The following is a 20,465-nucleotide window of genomic DNA, read 5'->3' as shown; positions in this document are numbered from 1 at the left end:
TATACTCTGTGTGTTTTCAAACGCATGGATATAGGTGTCAAATTTGTTCCAATAACTTTCGAGTAATAGATAGAGAGAGAGACAGACAGACAGACATATAGCTCGCTCCGGCCAGTCATGGTATCAGCTGTCAGTAGCCAAAGAATCGACAGGCCAGCAACAGGCAGGCAGGCAGACAGACAGATACTTCACTAGCAGTGAGCACTTTCACTTCTGACAGCCAATAGCATGACAGTGCCTCGCTTTCATTTTTACAAGTGGTTGTAAGAAATTAAAACGATCCCAGTTCTTTATGATTATTAGTTTGGATTTTGCCTCTCATAACCAGAAATGATAATCCTACAATACTTGATCTTCAAAGCTCTTGTATCCATGGTACAACTGTATTGAGAAGAAGAGAGGTTTGACCAATTATAGAAAAATAGGATCGGTGGAGTCAATCGAGGTCGTTTTTAATACCTCTTAATGATGTCCTGTATTAGCTGATATTCTTAATGCGTATAGATTCTCTTAAAGGCTCTTGAAGAGTAAATCTGATGAGTTTTTTGGGGTTTTTTTTCGATTTGGTGCCGATCCACAGACTGCGTAGTTTCATGTTACTGTGAACAAGAAGCCGAATATTTCCGATGTCCGAAATATAGCAACATATATATGATTTACATATAAAGCAGCTTTCTTTATTATAATATAGAAGTTCTCACGTGCACAAGCACGGATAGATAAACACAATCAACAGTGCTTCGATTGTACACACAACGAACACACCTACATACTTGAAATCATACATGAATGTACATATACAGGGTTGTAATAAAATACTCAAATTTGAGTGACTGACTGCTGGCAGCAGAGTGGCGCAGTGGAAGCGTGCTGGGCCCATAACCCAGAGGTCCGTAGATCGAAACTACGCTCTGCTAAGCATATTTCTTTTTATTTAAATTTCATTAGAATACTTACATCTAAATTCATAAATCTAAAATATTCCGTTTGAAATGAGGTTGGGTTTTTTCTTTTTTTTTTTCTTACTTTCTTTTACATGTAAGCAAAAGCAGAGTTTCGATTCAGAAATTCGAACTCATTTAAATAACGAGGGTAATTTAAATTCTTCTGAAGAGGCCTACTTCTTTTGTTTTCTTTGTTCATTCTTATAGATACTCATGAAACCTATTAAATATGTCCTAAAAAAAATAAAGGTCACCCATAGAAAGATGAGATTGATTACTTCTCAAATCGATCATTTAACCAGTGTTTTACAGTTTACGAAGATTTTCCGAAGAACAACTTTCATCTCTCACTCTGCTAGAAACAGCAGCCAAGGAGGACGCGTTACATAATGTAGTTATAATTACCTCTAAAAAAGACGGTCTGGTCAGAGATGAGATATGTTTGATGATAAAAACTGCTTGATCAGAGTTGTAAGAAACAGTATCAACAGAAACATCAAGAAGCCAACGTGGTGGTTTAACTTCTTAGAAATAATAAATCATACACGAATGTATTACAAAAGAGAAAGACATTTTAAAAAATTCAGTCTTCGATATTTCTTTGCTTGATAAAAAAAAAATATATATAATTTAATAATACGATGGGATGTTCATAATCAGAGAGTCTTGTTAAAGACTAACCTGGGTCCACACAACACAATAACATAGCAGCGATAAGTGACTCTTTTGTGTATATATATATATATATATATATGTGTGTGTGTGTGTGTGTCACTGTGTAAAACGTCACATTTTGCTGTGTTAAACGTCAACACTTTAGGTTTTCTTTTGAATGGCGCGCTTAACACAAATCTTAAACAAACTTTTTCCAAGTTATTAACCCCTCATATATATATTTATATGTATATATGGTTGTATGTATGTATAATTTCATTCATTATTTAAAGGGAAAAGAATCATAATATGTAAAACAAGATGTTTAAAATTAATGACGACGATGACGACAACGACGAATTTTGGAAGGTTTGTTTATTATTTAAATCATGGAAACGTTTATTTATAAACGACAGAGTTTCAACGTCGTATTTATTTATTTCTTTCTAACACGTGTTATATATATATGTATCGTAACTTGTCAACGCTTATGTATCAACAGTTGTATGTTCGAGTCAGCTACATATCTGTGAATCTTGTTGATGTGGAGCTCTGTCTAAATAAAAAAAATAATTGTCAAACTTGCAATTAGGAACCACTGACATTATTGAATGTTGTCCTTTTTTTTTCTTCTTTATCTTGTATTTTCAAGGTTGAAGGGAGAGATTTTTAATGAAAGGATTTAGCTGTTAATTCTAGTAGGTACGTCGAGCGATATACAGTGGATAGGCAGGCCTGTAACATTTCTAAACATCAATAAGCCAGTGTGGTAGTTTGACTTATCAGAAATAATAAATATTGCAACTCGTTCCTAAAATTCCTACCACTATTAGGCATACTCTTTTACTTGTTCCAGTCATTTGACTGCGGCCATGCTGGAGCACCACCTTTAGCCGAGCAAATCGACCCCAGGACTTATTCTTTGTAAGCCTAGTACTTATTCTATCGGTCTGTTTTGCCGAACCGCTAAGTTACGGGGACGTAAACACCAGCATCGGTTGTCAAGCGATGTTGTGTGTGTGTGTGTGTGTGTGGGGGACAAACACAGACACACAAACATATATATATATATATATGTATGTCTCATAACCATCTCCACTTCGGGGTATTCCTTTCTCCTCATCTCATTACCCTTGTTGTATCCAGAACCCCACCTACCCCTGACCTGACCCTGTATTGACTACTACACCAAGTCCTTCCTCCATAAAACATCATTCCTCTGGCATTCCCCCTCTGTTAAAAAAAAAAACCCTGAAGATTCAATTGCAATAATGAATATGAGAAAACTTGCAAGTAATCATCATCATCCTCGTCGTTTAACGTCTGCTTTCCATGCTAGCATGGGTTGGACGATTTGACTGAGGACTGGCGAACCAGATGGCAACTCCAGGCTCCAATCTGATTTGGCAAAGTTTCTATAGCTGGATGCCCTTCCTAACGCCAACCACTCCGAGAGTGTAGTAATATGATACACAAAGGCATCCTGCATGTGGTGGTCACTGCATGCATTGTGGTGCTCATCTTGCACATGTCATTTAGCACACTTCATGCCTATGCTCATCTCATGTATGTTGTGGTGAGTAAACATCTCCCTGTTGGTAATAGAGAATGTAAGCTGCATTCTACAACACATCTATAAATTAATCACTTGAAGGTCTGGCTGAGTGGTCGGAGCATAGAAATATGATCTGATGGAAGAGCTAGCACTCATTGTCCTCCATGCACCTCCAAGACAGGGAAATTGATGTTCCTCTTGAACTTTTGTAAGACAAAATTTGGGTGCGGGGGACAGAATTCCAGAAGGGCTGCATACATAGTGATTTGTGTGGGAGGAGTTTTGTTGACTCATTTGGAAAGCAAACATGATGGCTTTAAAGGCAGCAATGATAATACTAATGGAGCCATCATGGATAAGGAGTAGCTGGTAGGAAGATTTTGCAAGGTTAGGACAAACCTTTTTGACTGTCACTATAATAGTTTCTGCTCCTCAGAGCTGGCTGGCTGGCTGGCTGGCTGGTCTCATACCATCTCCACTTTCGCATTCTTCTCTCCTCATCCCATTACAATAAGGGTGATGAGATGGGGAAACATGAATATTTATGGAGATATTTGGCATTAGGAAGGGCATCCCGCCATAGAAACTATGCCAAATCAGTCTGGAGTTGGCTGCAGCTGGCCAGCCCTGGTCAAACTATCCAACCCATGCCAGCATGGACGATGGACTTTAAATGATGATGACGGGGTCTACACAGCTCTGAGGAGAGGCAGAGAGAGGAAGCAGTTTGTGTGGACTAGTGAGTGGAACACATCTGGAAGTGACTTCACCAATCATTTGGGTGACCCTTGATGTAGTCTGTGGTGTCTGTGAGTGTAACAGCATCCTGTCCTAGTTGTGAGAGCAATACTCCATTGTAAGCCTCACCCGGTCCCTTGTAGAGAAGTATCAATAATTGTTTAGGGATGAAGTATCTTGTGTCCCTTAAGAGAGGATCCAATCAGTGGGATGTGGTTTTAGCTATGTTAATAAAACAATGCACTTAAGGTAGCAAGCTGGCAGATTCGTTAGTATGCCAGGGAAAATCCTTAGCATCTTGTCTATCCTTATGTTCTGAGTTCAAATTCCACCAAGGTCAACTTTGCCTTTCGTCCTTTCAGGGTCAATAAAATAAGTACCAGTTGAGCACTGGGGGTCAACATAATTGACTAGCTCTCACCCTCGAAATTGCTGGTCTTGTGCCAAAATTTGAAACCGATATACAATACACTAATTGTAATAGAATATGAATCTCTAATTTCATTGCTGAAATTGTTGACTGTCATTCTATCATTTTAAAAATCTCCCACACTTTCTCTAAAACTCTAGAAAACATCTCATTATTGTTTAACTTCACTTGAAAAAAAACTTTATAGTTTGTAAGAGCCACTATCTTTGTCTCCTTTTAGGAATTCCCTTTGGAATCATTTGAAGTTGAACCTGTATCTAAAGCTGAAAAACGTAGACGGTCACCAATCCCTGTTGATTGTGAACAAAATAAGAAACTTCGTACTTTTACTGGAGACAGTGAACCCATGCCAGATGTTACCATACCTACCTCACCAGAACCTTCTACATATGTGTCGGGCTCAAACAAATATCCAACAAAAGGGGCTACATTAGCTAACTCCTTGTCACAATCGCTCCAGCAAGGTCAGATACCGGTTTCTCTCTCTCACCCCTTTCTTTTTAGTTTTTGAGAAATTGATGATGATAATCTTCTTTTAACTTTTATTTTTGTATCTTTTACTTGTTTCAGTCATTTGAATGGCCATGCTGGGGCACCACCTTGAAGGATTTAGTTGAACAAATTGACCCCAGTACTTATTTTAAAGTCTGGTTCTTATTCTATCAGTCTGTCTTACTAAACCATTTGGTTAATGGGGTATAAGCAAACCAACATAGGTTGTCGAGCATTGTGGGGTTGGGCAACACTCACACATTAATGCCCTGAATCACTTATACATGTGTTGTTGGCATATGTACATGTGCTTTATATCTGAAGATAAAGTTTAATAGTAACATCACCATTTCTCTTCTTGTAGCAAATTACTCAATTCTGGGGAATTGTTCAAAGGAAAAAACCCCAAAATGTTCAACTGCAAAACTGCAGACAGACGTGACTGCTGAAGTAAATTGCAAACGGACAAAGCGTATTTTTCCAGGCCCTGCAGGAATTCTTCCAAAGCTTGTAAGTAGAATAACAACTTCTCACTTTGGTACATGAGGACTAATTTTGTAAGGGAAGGTGTGTAGTTGACAGAATATTTTTGAGATGGGCTCCTAGCTGGCTGTGTGCTTAAGAAGTTTGCTTCCCAACTACACGGTTTTGGGTTCAGTCCCATGGCGTAGCAACTTGGGCAAGTGTCTTCTACCATAATCCCAGGCCGACTAAAGCCTTATGAGTGGAGTGCTCAGCCACTTGCACGTTAATTTCACGAGCAGGCTGCTCCGTTGATCGGATCAACTGGAACCCTCGACGTCGTAAGCGACGGAGTGCCAACAACAACAACTACTACTACTGCTACTACTACTATCTAAATCTGAACGTCTATCTGATGTTTGTTTCCTTCTCCACACATTTAGGCATCAAACGATCAACTTGAAGATGTTGTCTTGAAATTGGATACGGCTGCTGTTAATGAAAAAGAAAAGGTAAGAGAAATATTTTCTTTGACATCTGAAACTTTCTCACGTTGTTGTTGTTGTTGTGACAGAAGTGTAGTGGTATTCCGCTCTAACCCATTATTGAATCCAAAGGATGGTTTTTTTCCAACTGGTAAAGGGCTGTGTGCACCTGGGAACATTCCAGGTGTTAAGTACCCAGCTTCATTTTGAACACTTTGTTTTTTGCCATGATAATAGTCTCTCTCTCTCTCTCCCTTCCTCTCTTCCCCCTCTCTCTCCATCTTTCTCTCCCTCTCTCTCTCTTGCTGTCTTTCTAATTCTTGTGTCTAGGAAAAGCCACATGGAAGCAACACATGTAGCCCTCAACGGATTTGATAGTTCTTCAATATTCTCATTTCTCTCTCTCTCTCTCCTTTTCATCCTGGCTCTCACCCAAATACTCATACTTTTATTTCCATTTACTTACACCATCTCTTACCCCCTACCAATCTCTCTCTCTCTCTTTGTCTTTCTCCCTCCAGCAGCCTGTGACCGTAATGACCCCCAGCCAAACCCACGAAGCCTTTAATGAAAGTCCTTGGAAAAAACTGATGTCAGATCTTGGAGACGAAGCTTCTGACATTCTAAAGAAGTTCTCCATAAAAGAAATTCATCGCAGGGTAAGATAGCATTTTAGCTAACTTCTCTCTTTTTTGTGACCATCTTAACATCCGCCATATCATCATCATCATCAACATCATTATCATCACTACCATGACCACCATCATGCATTTGCAGTGATTTGGGGTTATTGTGAGTTGATGGTTTGAATCTAGTTTTGATAAACAGGCACTGGTACAGCTGTGTGATAAGATGTTTGCTTCCCAACCACATGGTTCCAGGTTCAGTCCCACTGCGTGGCATCTTGGGTAAGTGTCTTCTACTATAGCCTCAGGCCAGTCAAAGCCTTGTGAGTGGATTTGGTAGGCGGAAACTGGAGATTGTCTATAATCGGATGCCCTTTCTAACGCCAACCACTCCGAGAGTGTAGTGGGTGCTTTTACATGCCACCGGCACGAAGGCCAGTCAGGCGGTACTGGCAACAGCCATGCCCAAAATGGTGTATTTTATGTGCCACCTGCACAGGAGCCAGTCCGGCGGCACTGGTAACGACCTCGCCCGACACCTATAGAACATAATCATTATCGTCGACATTTAACATCCGTTTTCCATGCTGGCATGGGTTGGATGGCTTGACAGGAACTGACAAGACCAGGGCCCACACCAGGTAACACAGTCTGTTTTGGCTTGGTTTCTATAGCTGGATGCCTTTCCTAATGCTGACCACTTTACAAAGTATACTGAGTGATTCTTACACATGGCTCCTTGTTTTTAAGATCTCAGTCCTGTTGTGGTGGGCGGGTCCTCTCAATTACAGCATTGTGTCACATTTTGGTCCTCTGTCATCTCCCTTATAAGGCTCAGTGTTTTGAGATCGGCCTTCAATACTTCCCATATCTTCCTGGGTCCCCATCTTCCACAACTTCCCTCTGACGATAATGATGATGATGATAAGTTTTTCCACTAGTTGACTATTTGTACTCACTAATTGCTACTGTTAGTTCCCTTGTAACCCGCTGTTTGTGGAGGCACAATGGCCCAGTGGTTAGGGCAGCGGACTCGCAGTTTTGATTCCCAGACTGGGCGTTGTGAGTGTTTATTGAGCGAAAACACCTAAAGCTCCACGAAGCTCCGGCAGGGGATGGTGACGAACCCTGCTGTACTCTTCCACCACAACTTTCTCTCACTCTTTCTTCCTGTTTCTGTTGTGCCTGTAATTCAAAGGGTCAGCCTTGTCACACTGTGTCACGCTGAATATCCCCGAGAACTACGTTAAGGGTACACGTGTCTGTGGAGTGCTCAGCTACTTGCACGTTAATTTCACGAGCAGGCTGTTCCGTTGATCGGATCAACTGGAACCCTCATCGTCGTAAGCGACGGAGTGCCAACAAACAACAACCCGCTGTTTACTGATTCTATGTTTGTTGTTATTCCTCCTGTTTTCCCCATTTGATCTCAATTTATTTTCTGTCTTGGAATCCAGGCAAGTAAAAAGTTGCTGTGTCAGGGGAAAGTGTTGTTGCTCTTCTCCATTCTGGATGCAATTGACTTTACCAATCTTGATGCCAGTGTTCATCTTCGAGATAAGACAGGTAAGAATATCCATAAGACACTTCCTCTTTGTATTCAAGAAATACACACACACACACACACACACACACACACAGTATTTATCCATTTATTACATGCTGTCGTGAGCAAAAGTCTGATAAGATATTTGAACTAAAGCCACTGGTTCGTTGCGTGTGTGTTAGTCCCACCCATGCTAGTGTGGAAGGCAGACGTTAAACGATGATGATGATGTGTGTGGCACAAGTGTTGTATAAGCTTTTGATCTTAAATCCAATGCCGTATTGCTGTCTCGCTATCATTTCTGAATGTGAGATGGCTGTCAGCTGGCTAAATGAGACACTTATGAAATACATGCATATATGTTTGTGTATGTATGTGTGTGTGTGTGTGTATATATATAATTGTTTTGAGAAAGAATATGATTAATCAGAAATTCTCTCACAAGGTTAAGGTTTTTACTTAGAAGTACACAAGAGGATCTTGAGACAAAAGAATAAAAATATGTAATGAAGAAACGTAAGACCAGGTAATTTAATCCATAAGCATGACTCTGATTTCAGATGTATTTAAAAAACAACATATATATATAGGTATGACTGTGTGGCTTAGAAATGTACTTCCCAACCACATAATTTAGGGTTCAGTCCTTCTGTGTGTCACCTTGAACAAGTGTCTTCTTTTATAGCCCTGTTCCAACCAAATCATAAATTGATTTGGTAGACAGAAACTGAAAGAAACACATCCTCTATATATATATTTGTGCCTTCTTTCCTTTCCTAGACATCGGACAATAGTTGTTAACAAGTCTCAATATCATTCATTTTCCAATATTCCTCATAAACATCTTTGGCCTTAAGGAAATATTACCTTGCTTGGAAGTAGGTGAGGTTTGGCAATGGGAAGAGCACCTGGCTGCAGAAAATCTTTCAATAAATTCCATTTGACCCATGCAAGCATGGAAAAACAGATGTTAAAATGATAGTGTGTGTGTGTGATTGTGCATGTGTACTTTGCAACTTTCTGTTTTCTATTTATATTCATATATTTTTTAGGTACCATACAAGGAACTGTTCACAGAAACTTGGTTAAAGAATACAGAGATTATCTTCAACCTGGGACTGTGTTGGTGCTAAAAAATGTTGGTGTGATTAGTCCAACACCAAGAACACACTACTTGAACATTACTACCAACAATCTTGTATCAATATGCAGTGTCTTAACTTCTGGGGAAGTTAACATTCATTGGCAGGAGAATAGCACAAGCTATGCTAAACTTGTTGCTAATGCCCAGCTTGTACAGAACATGAAGACTTCTCAAACAAGTGGTTCTCCTCTACCAAAAGGATCTGTGATAAACAGCCCCAAACTTCCATCCTCTCTAAACCCTCTCAATGGGAGTCCATCACATTTGCCTTTCCCTTCACATTCCCGTGTCTCGACCCCGAATGCTTTAGTTACCAGTACACCAATAAACCTCCAAAGTACAATCTGTGATACATCATCAACACCATATTGTGTTGCTAACTTTCAAAGAAATGCAAGTTCAACACAAAATGCTGAGAAAGTTAGACCAAACTTGGCAGCAGCGGCAGCAACACCTGTGACTGCTGCTTCGTCTCAAAGTAGTAGTGCTGACAAGAAGGAGCTGCTCTCACAGTCTTCAAACTCACGTTGGCGTTTCAAATCTACAAAGACACTCCCGAAAGTGCCGCCGGAACCGGTTCTTAAAAATCCTTCTGGAAATACTAGAAATAATCCTTTGTTGGATTCTGCATTGAGTCAGCTCCGGAACTCTTCTTTCGGGAAACTTCCTGGTCCCATGTCATGTGACAAAAACTCAGACTGCACAAGGGCATCTGTCGATAAGTATCGTCTACACCCAACACCTTGTCAGAATGGTGATTCACTAGATAACCAGGAAACATTATTTCAAGATGATTTATGGCAAGATGGTAAGCACTTTCTTTTATTACTATAATATGAGACTTCAGAGTGGAGGCGCAATGGCCTAGTGGTTAGGGCAGCCGACTTGCGATCATAGGATCACGGTTTCAATTCCCAGACCGGGCGTTGTGAGTGTTTATTGAGCGAAAACACCTAAAAGCTCCACGAGGCTCCTGCAGGGGATGGTGGCGAACCCTGCTGTACTCTTCCACCACAACTTTCTCTCACTCTTACTTCCTGTTTCTGTTGTACCTGTAATTCAAAGGGTCAGCCTTGTCACACTGTGTCACGTTGAATATCCCCGAGAACTACGTTAAGGGTACACGTGTCTGTGGAGTGCTCAGCCACTTGCATGTTAATTTCACGAGCAGGCTGTTCCGCTGATCGGATCAACTGGAACCCTCAACGTCCTAAGTGATGGAGTGCCAACAACAAGATAATATGAGACTTGAGTACCAGCCAAAGGGTCAGAGGTTCATATCATCCCCATTGCATTGCATTAGTTGTTAAACCATTTAACCCTTTCGATGTCCACTTGCTTGAGAACACCCCAGTTTCTGTGACATAAACTTATTGTTTTTAAATGGTCTAAATTATAATCTTCCATCAAAATTTTACGCTAAATTGTTCCAGACCCCAACTTGATAATGAGGAGGTTATAATACTAAATATTTCATTATTTTAAAAATTAATTGCGACAGAGGCAACATATGATGACAGAAATATGGTAATAAAAAGCTTAAATTTTTATTAGTGCCGGTTAAGTTTTTATTAGTCTACTAAGCCGTTGCCAGTACCGCCTGACTGTCTCCCGTAGGATTTTCGAGCGAGATCGTTGCCAGTGCGGGTGGCACATAAAAGACACCATTTCGAGCGTGGCCGTTTTCGTGCGGGTGACACGTAAAAGCACCCACTACACTCTCTGAGTGGTTGGCGTTAGGAAGGGCATCCAGCTGTAGAAACTCTGCCAAATTAGATTGGAGCCTGGTGTTGCCATCCGGTTTCACCAGTCCTCAGTCAAATCGTCCAACCCATGCTAGCATGGAAAGCGGACGTTAAACGATGATGATGATGATAAGCTGTTAGCACAGTTTTGCAGTCAATAAGTTTGTTTTGCAACTATGTGGTTTTGAGTTTGGTTCTACAGTGCACTTGGGCAAGTGTCTCGTACCTTGATTCTTGTAAGTAGAATTTGGTAAATGTACACTGTCACTGTTTGCCCACTGTGACAGTCTGTCTACATTACTTTCTATCAAATGTCCCCAACCAAGAAACTGTCCACTTACATCTCATGTGAATGAATTACTTCTCCCTTATGTGAGTTAGTACTAACAGTATGTTTGTGTGATTTTTGTTTTAAAGTTGTTTTTGTATTTTTGCTAATTTTTTTTTTTTCTTTTTTTTCTTTTTAGATCTTAGTGATGATATTCTGTCACAAATATCAGAAGACATATTCTGAAGACTCATTCTTTTCTGAGACAAAATACACATTTATAATAAATGAAATCTTTCAATGAAAGAACAAAAAATATATAATTACATATATATAATAGTTTTTAATTTTGTTGTTATTGTTGTGGCTTAGCAGAATGGTTGGAACATTGGACTAAATGCTTTGCAGTATTTCTTTCTGTTCTCTACATTCTCTGGTCATTACGTGGTGAGAGCGCTAAGCTGTGATAAGTATTAATGCAATGTTATTACCAGTTCGAATATGCTAAAAGCATGTTTGGACTTGTAAACAGGCCATTCACTGTATTTTGTCATGGAGAAAATTTCTCGCTGTAGACATATGGTGTAAATACACCCAAACCAGCTTGCAGTGCCACCTATCTAGACAGTGAGATGCAAGCATTTTGGAGTAGTCATCTCTTCTTCAGTCACAGAAACCAGACAGTGGCACTGCAAGCTGATTTAGGTGAATTTTCACCATTTGTCTACAGTGAGGAATTTTTTCCACAGTGAATGGCTTGTTTACGAATCCGAATGTGCTTTTAGCATATTCTCAGTTCAATTCCTGCTGAGGTCAACCTTGCATTTCAGCCCTCCAGGGTTGATAAAATAAGGTACCGGTCAAGCACTTTTAGTCTGTGATATCAACTAACTTTCTCTCTCTCCCCTCAAAACTGTTAGCCTTTTGCCTAAATTGGAAATTATTATCATCCATGTTTCGGATTTGGTTATAAGCCTACAGGTTTGGCAAGTGACTTAATCTAAGAAATTGTAACAAATCATGACTGTGTGCTAAGAAGTTTGCTTCCCACCCACATGATTCCAGATCAACGTTATCAACTAGCCCTAGCCCCCTCCCCAAAACTTTCGGACCTTATGCCTATAGGAGAAAGGATTCTTATATTCTGAGATATTTGTTTCATTTCTGAAGAAGTGCAGAAGAAGTGGAGGCATTCATTGTATTATTTTAAAATTTATATTGTTTTGTCTAGAATATAGACACTTCTTGGTACCCTAACTCTTTGCTATTCTCCAGACTCAATTGGGCTCCATTCCAATGACTTTTGGTATTGCTTTCAGTTGGTCCTCTTATCTTCAAAGAGGACAACTCCATGGTCTTCTTCCTGAAGTGAGCTCACTGAATAAGACTTAAGACTTAGTGTGGGAACCATAACTCTTCCATTTTTGCTACATGTCCTCACCATCAAAGACTGTTTCATGATCGGTGATTCAATGCATTGACTGTTAGCTTTTTTTTTCAGGATTTCGTTGTTGTTACAGTAATAATGGAGCAAAGATCTCATTCAATATATCTATAACTTGGAGACAAGTGAGGATTAGCAACAGGAAAGGCTGTTTGTCTCATGTAAGCATGGAAAAGTTAAAATGATGATAATGATGATGATGATAAAAATAGTTTAATTATGTGATGAAATACCTCAATTTAGAGAATAATTAAATATTAAAAATTTTTTTCAAGTGAAGCCTAGACTCTTGATCATGCGAACTGTCTGTTATGTAACCTACAGGTTATCTACTGTGACCTGCTCTACACAGGCAATGCATGTCATCTAGCACAATTAACATATCAATGCCATGATTATTTCATGTGGTTATTGAAGGATAATTAAAACTTTTTCAATATACTGTATGTCATTTTTCTTTCTTTCTTTCTGCAACCTTAGGGGTGGACGCAAGATCTCTTACTATTAAATAAATACACACACACACACATGCAGCTACTTACTTTATTTATCTAACACTGTATATCTACATGTGTGAATATATATATACATATATATAATAATATTAGGGACAAAATCCAAAATTACAGGTAAAAAACTCAATTAAAATCAATTTATAAAAAATTAAAATTAAATTGAGCCTTATAGATAAAGTATATATAAAATATATAGTTTTAGGGAAAATAACCAATTTTCAAGAACTCGTCGATGAAAATCCACTATCACATATAGAAAAATTAATAATTAAAAGCACAATAAATGAGTATAATATAAAGTAAAGTAAATATCATAAGATAAATATATTGTGCTTTTAATTATTAATTTTTCTATATGTGATAGTGGATTTTCATCGATGAGTTCTTGAAAATTGGTTATTTTCCCTAAAACTATATATTTTATATATATATATATATATACATATATATACACACATATAATATAATGAGAGAGAGATAAAGATACAGAAGCTAGATATAAATTGATTGTTATCAGTGTGATAAATGGATTATAATCACTGATAAACCTCACAGACAAATGTCAGACTCATACAAAGATACTATCTCCTGAAGAGCTGATTGTATCTTCAAAATTAGCTATCATTATACCAATTACACGAACACAAGAATTTAGTTGATTAACTGGTCCAAATTTGTTAAGTCAATTTATACACTGAACATTTGTGACCTGGAATAATTTTAACAGGAAATGAATTTTTTTTTTTTTTTCGTTTTGATTTATCTGGAGATAATGGGATAAAGGAAGAAGTAGTGGTGGTGGGGGGGTGCCTTTAATCCTTTTTTCTGACTCCACCCCCACCTCCCATAAAATGAAATGATTAGTGACGACATGATGTTAATCGGGTGAAAGTTTTTATCTTCGTTTCTGATGTAAGCATGCTTAACATACGTAAACGATGTATTCATTTCATCTATTTATCATTTCACCCACTGCCTCATCACTAATTCTGCCCTTAACCAGCTTGAATGTGGGGTTTTTTTTAGCAATGATGGTCCACTTCTAAGCTTCATTTTGAGACAAAATAAGTGAAATTTGGTTCATTGAAAAAAAAAAAAGTTAACTCAAATATGTGAGGTCGAAAATAGGAGAGTAAGGTGAAAAATTTATTTCGAATCAAAATATCTTAATTATTTTAAAAGAAAATTATTGATTAATTGGGTTTAAAAGAATGTACCAGGCAAAAATACCGCAAAGCATTTCATCCTGCATGTAAACGATTCTACCAGCTCGAGCCAGTGCCCCTGGACTGGCTCTTGTGCGGGTGGCACATAAAAGACACCATTTTGAGCGTGGCCGTTGCCAGTACTGCCTGACTGGCCTCTGTGTGGGTGACACGTAAAAGCACTCACTACACTCTCTGAGTGGTTGGCACTAGGAAGGGCATCCAGCCGTAGAAACTCTGCCAAATCAGATTGGAGCCTGGTGCAGCCATCTGGTTCGCCAGTCCTCAGTCAAATCGTCCAACCCATGCTAGCATGGAAAGCAGACATTAAACAATGATGATGATGATGATGAATGCTTGTATGTTCCAAAAATGTTTTCCTAAATAAAGTGCATTTCATATTCAAAGCTCCAATGAAGATATAGGCTGTTACCCAGTGACTCAACTATGAATCCACCACATCTTATAGCAGAAACGGCTGTAAGCTAATGAAGTTCATTACATAGCCTTTGTTTTTCTGGTGTCATTACTTTGTTTTTATTTACCACTTTGTACTCATCTAACCATGGAGGCGCAATGGCCCAGTGGTTAGGGCAGTGGACTCGCAGTCGGAGGATCGTGGTTTCGATTCCCAGACCGGGCGTTGTGAGTGTTTATTGAGCGAAAACACCTAAAGCTCCATGAGGCTCCAGCAGGGGGTGGTGGCGACCCCTGTTGTACTCTTTCGCCCCAACTTTCTCTCACTCTTTCTTCCTGTTTCTTATGTAATGCTGCGATGGACTGGCGTCCCGTCCTGCTGGGGGGGAACACATACGCCATAGAATCTGGGAAACCGGGCCCATGAGCCTGGCTAGGCTTTGAAAGGGCAGAAAAAAAGAAGAAAAAAAACTCATCTAACCACATATTGAGTTCTACACCAGGTTATTAGTCTCGCTATGCCTAAGTGAAATATTAAGAAATATATATATATATATACACACACATGGTGGATTCTCCCATCGAAGATGATATATGAGTGTTTAGCTTTTACCGAACAACATGCACAAATGATTTGTTTATAATGATCAAATGTTTGGGCCACACTCTCTCTCCATCAAATCGATGTTTTCTGATCAGGTGAACTGTGTGCCACGTGCCAGTTCTTGAAGTGATCACAGAACAATGTGAGATGAAGTGTGTGCTGTCTGTCAAATGACCTGTAGGTTATCTATTTGACTTCTCCACAGGCAATATATGTCTTCTAGCACAATTAAGATGTCAATGCCATGATTATTTCATGTGATTATAAAGGACAATTAAAACGTCTCCAATTTACTGAATGTCATTTTCTTTTCTTTCTTTCTGTTTTTTGGGGTTTTTTTTGCAACCTCAGGGATGGAAAGAAGATCTCTTACTGTTAAGAGAAATACACACACACATATGCAAATGCTTACTTCATTTATCTAACACAGCATGTCCACACGTGTGTGTGGGGTATATAACACAGCACACCACCCGGTCTAGGAAATGAACTCATGATCTAGTAATCGCAAGTGGAACTACTAGGCCATGTGCCCTCACACACACATGTATGTGTATATATATATATATAAACACACATACACACATGTATGTATATACATACATATATATATAATAATATTAGGGATAAGATCCAAAATTACAGGTAAAAACTCAGTTAAAATCAATTTATTAAAAATTAAAATTAAATTAAGTGTCACAGTATAAAATATATATAAATATATAGTTTTAAGGAAAAGAACCAATGTGTGACAGTGGATTTTCATCAATGAGTTCATGAACCTTGGTTCTTTTCCCTAAAACTATATATATATATATATACATGCATACACACACACATATAAAACAATCCCTTGAAAAATAGGGGTTAAGTTTGGCAACAGCAAAAGCATCTAACCACAAAACCCTGCTACAACTAAGTCCCCCAACCAAGTCATGTTCGTCTGGGAGAATACATGTTTTTTGATGTTTCTATTGTTTCACAGAACAGTTTGGTGTTTTGTCAAATTTAATCATGTTTCCCATCAAAACAATTTGTGACCTTGGATGAGGACCATTTTGTATTTTCCATAGAAAAAGTTATTCTTGCGCTGAGGACTTTGCAGATAATTCTTGCTGATCCTTGTAGATATGTTTCCTGAACCTTATTGATACGTTTACCAAGTAAGATCATGTTTTTCAAGGTTGGTTCTCAAATTCTTTGTCCCTGTTCCCAAAGCTCCAATACTAACTGACAATAACTAGGTAGGTGGGGCTCTGAAAGGGGTCTCAGGGAGTAGCATCCCTGCCTTCCTGAGGTAGTTTTCAACCACATTTCTTAAAAATCATGGTAGATGCCTTGGTCTCGGGACCACTCATATCTAGAAACTGAGGTTGGGGGTAAGTAAGTGCATACCATTCCATAGAAAATCCAGCTCCAAAAAGCCTCATGATAGCAAGGGAGAATGGGCACCAGCCAACCAGTCCAAAGGTTGGGGTGGGCTCCACCTGCCTACCTTGATTGCTTTGGCATTGAGGTAGATCTGGCCATCCCCCATTAATGGAAACAAAACCTGGATTTAAAACACTGGATGATGATGATGATGAATTTCATGATCCTGTTATCTTCTCTGATATATAATTTATCTATATATGTGTGTGAAAGCACATGGCTTAATGGTTAGGGTATTCTTGATTGTGAGGTCATGAATTCAATTCCTGATGATGCATTGTGGTCCTTCAGCAAAACACTTTACCTACGTTGCTCCAGTCCACTCAGCTGACAAAAAAATATGTCTTTATATAGTGTCACAAAGACACTATATCAGTGGATAGACTAAAAAAGGCCTTCATAAAGATACTGTCCTTGTTCCCACTGCATACAGCACACACACAGCATTACAAACACGGCCTGCACACCCACCTTCACATTCCATGGCTACCATTGGGATCCATTAGATACTGGACAAGGATTCTGGATAATTTTTCTGGGTTTTTTTCACTTAATTTTTGAGACTGGTCGGATTCATTTTTAGTATTCTCGTTTGTGAGAGCAGTTTATTTCAGATATTCTCATTTTAAAAATCATCTCTGGCTAATCGTTGAGAGAACATTGGAGTTGCCTTGGTAGACGTTTGCGCTCTCTGAGTGCTCTTATTAATGTCTTTGTGTTCTGAGTTCAAATTCTGCTGAGGTTGACTTTGCCTTTCGTCCTTTCAGGGTCCATAAATTAAGTACCAATCAAGTACTGGGGTTCAAGTGATCGATTGTCACCCTCCCTAGGTGACAATCCAGGCTTTGTGCCTATAGCAGGAAGGATTATTATTATTATTATTATTATTATTATTATTATTATTATTATTATTATTATTATTATTATTATTATTATTATTATTATTATTATTATTATTATTATCATTAAGGTGGCAAGCTGGCAGAATCGTTAGCACTGCACTCTGGGGGAAATGCTTAGCGGTATCTTGTCTATCACTACGTTCTGAGTTCAAATTCCACTGAGGTCGACTTTGCCTTTCATCCTTTTAGGATTAATAAATTAAGTACCAGTGAAACACTGGGGTCAATGTAATCAACTAGTCCCTTCCTCTTAAATTTCAGGTCTTGTGTCTTTGGGAGAAAGGATTATTATTATTATCATTATTTTCTTTATTTCATTATTTGCTTTTCAATAGGTTTGCTGGCAGGGGAATGAGTTCAGGGTGAAGAGAGTTTCAAAAAATGTGTGAAATACGGTCAGTAGATTTAGCACGTTCTATCTGTGCTACATCATTAATGTGATTAATTAGTTAATTAGACACACACACACTACATATATTATTTTATATATATATATATATTGTTTTAATTTATTTTTCTCAACCTTGAGCAACTTAAATGACTGATATAGTAGTCTCAAGCCCTAATTTCTTTATCTCCCCTATTTTTAGTTCACTGAGGTGATAGTAGAGATGCAATTTAATCCTGATTTTCATCATCGTCGTCGTCGTCGTCATCAACGCCATCATCATCATCATCATCTTCATTAACACCACCACCATCATCATCATCTTCAAGTGAGTAATGTAAGAGGTCAGCTTCTGACAAGCCAAGACCTTCAATGCAGTTTCAGTCCTTGGTTGAAGCCATTTCATCTTTGAACACCAACAGCCCTTGAAAAATGCACGAACATCACAACATTATCTTTCCTTTCACCCAACCTTATCAAACCTTGTGCCCAGTCAACATAAATTACAATCTGTCTCATACATTCCAATTTATATTCTGATTGCACTCACAATTGCCAGATTGTGGTTTCAATTCCTAAACTGGACAGTGCATTGTGTTCCTGAGGAAAACACTTCACATCACATTGTTCTGCAGTCACTTCAACATCTGGTGCGTGGTACACCATGCACCCGTATAGATAATATCAATTTGATGGAGAAAGTGGTGGTGATGATGAACACAACCCATGATAAACCATCATTAATATAGCTTCTTCTCAAAGGTGGTGAGCTGGCAGAATGATTTCACATCAGGAATCTTGTAAAACAAATACATAAACTTAAAATAATGATATTATTTTTGAATTGTTGAATATAATTTTGCTGAAGAAGATAAATGTTTATTCGACATTATTTAAAGACACTTTATGTTTTGGAATCCAGGAACTCCTTCAGGGAACCTGTTTTGAGGAAACTGGAGCAATGATTCTACATTGGGCTTTATCAGTATAGGCTTAGAATTATCTTCCTTCAGTTCAGTAACAGGTCGCACAGCAAGGGAACCTCTACACAGTTTCTTGATTTCCTAGAAATAGCAGCCAAATTTTCCTAGAAGCACCCCCATATACATTGTATGTTGGCACTCTGTTGGTTACGACGACGAGTGTTCCATTGATCCGATCAAGGGAACAGCCTGCTCGTGAAATTAACGTGCAAGTGGCCCAGCACTCTACAGACACGTGTACCCTTAACGTAGTTCTCAGGGAGATTCAGCATGACACAGAGTGTGACAAGGCTGACCCTTTGAATTACAGACACAACAGAAACAGGAAGAAAGAGTGAGAGAAAGTTGTGGTGAAAGAGTACAGCAGGGTTCGCCACCATCCCCTGCCGGAGCCTCGTGGAGCTTTAGGTATTTTCGCTCAATAAACACGCACAACGCCCGGTCTGGGAATCAGAACCGTGATCCTAAGACTGCGAGTCTGCTGCCCTAACCACTGGGCCATTGCGCCTCCACTATACATTGTATAATGCATTCCTAAATATATTATATTTGAATGAATAAAAAAATTAAACAAATATATCAATATATATATTATGCCATGAAAAAAAAAAAATTCTTTTAATTTTTTAAACCTTCCTCCCTATATATTTAAAATTTCCACTTTTTCGATTTTTTTTTTCAAAATCAGTTTAAAATACAGACATTCCAAATTTTTTGCTTAAATACCAACACTGTACCGCCCCTGGGGGCACCATCATTCCATTAAATGTGTTTATGGGGATAAGAGTATTGAGAAATATCAATACCTGTTAGAGTGACCAAGAAACAAAGAAGGTATTAGATGGTCCTATAACGAGCTAAAAATAATGGCTAAATCGCCCTTAAATCACAAATTTTCTTTTTTCAAAGGCGCATGAATTCCTGAGTGTAGAACACCAAATTCGCAAAAATTTCCTGAAAATTCCCAATAATAAACAAACGTAATGAGGGGGGTTATATGGGGTACTTAAACCAGAATCCCACCTGACCCAGTACATGACTGGTACTTTATTTTATCAATCCTGAAAGGATGAAAGGCAAAGTAAGATTTGAAGTTGGATTCTAATGTCTGAAGAAATACTGCTAAGCATTTGGAACAACATGGTAACGATTCTGCTAGCTCGTCACCTAAAAAAAAGGTAAAGTTATCCACGGCAGGATTCGAAGGCAAAAAAGTTTTAAAAAATAACAATTTTAATAAGTCTTTTTGCTATACACGCAAGGTCTGAAATTTTGTGGGAGAGGCCTAGACGATTACATCGACCCCACTTCTCAATTGGAATTTATTTTATCGACCTCAAAGAGATAAGAAGCAAAGTGGACTTCGGCGGGATTTGAACTCGGAATGTAACGAGTCGGAAGAAATGCCGCTAAACATCTTGTCCAGCGTGCTGACGACTCTGCCAGTTTGCTGCCTTGATAAATAAATAAATAAATAAAAAGGAACC

General features: G+C 38.6%; 1 protein-coding gene and 1 non-coding gene across 3 annotated transcripts; both read left to right on the top strand.

The window, feature by feature from the left end:
• The first annotated feature begins 845 nt into the window (after nt 1-845).
• Nucleotides 846-917, top strand: Trnam-cau (transfer RNA methionine (anticodon CAU)). Its single transcript has one exon. It is a non-coding gene; the product is annotated as a tRNA-Met (tRNA).
• An 834-nt stretch (nt 918-1,751) lies between these two features.
• LOC106877854 (uncharacterized) lies at nt 1,752-11,417 on the top strand. 2 transcript variants are annotated; one of them, XM_089341637.1, is made up of 8 exons: nt 1,752-1,967; nt 4,542-4,785; nt 5,178-5,323; nt 5,719-5,787; nt 6,285-6,419; nt 7,844-7,952; nt 8,985-9,884; nt 11,289-11,417. In XM_089341637.1, exons 1-8 carry the CDS (start codon nt 1,920-1,922, stop codon nt 11,333-11,335), a joined length of 1,698 nt encoding a protein of 565 aa, XP_089197763.1. In that variant the 5' UTR covers nt 1,752-1,919; the 3' UTR covers nt 11,336-11,417. The 2 variants fall into 2 exon arrangements, with proteins under 2 accessions (XP_089197763.1, XP_089197762.1); XM_089341636.1 differs by having other exon boundaries at nt 6,282-6,419.
• Nucleotides 11,418-20,465: the final 9,048 nt, after the last annotated feature.

This window comes from Octopus bimaculoides, chromosome 25 (genome assembly GCF_046866305.1).
Source record: "Octopus bimaculoides isolate indiv1 chromosome 25, ASM4686630v1, whole genome shotgun sequence".
NCBI lineage: Eukaryota > Metazoa > Mollusca > Cephalopoda > Octopoda > Octopodidae > Octopus > Octopus bimaculoides.
Note: the sequence above shows the minus strand (reverse complement) of the source record. Positions and strands in the feature narration are given on the sequence as shown.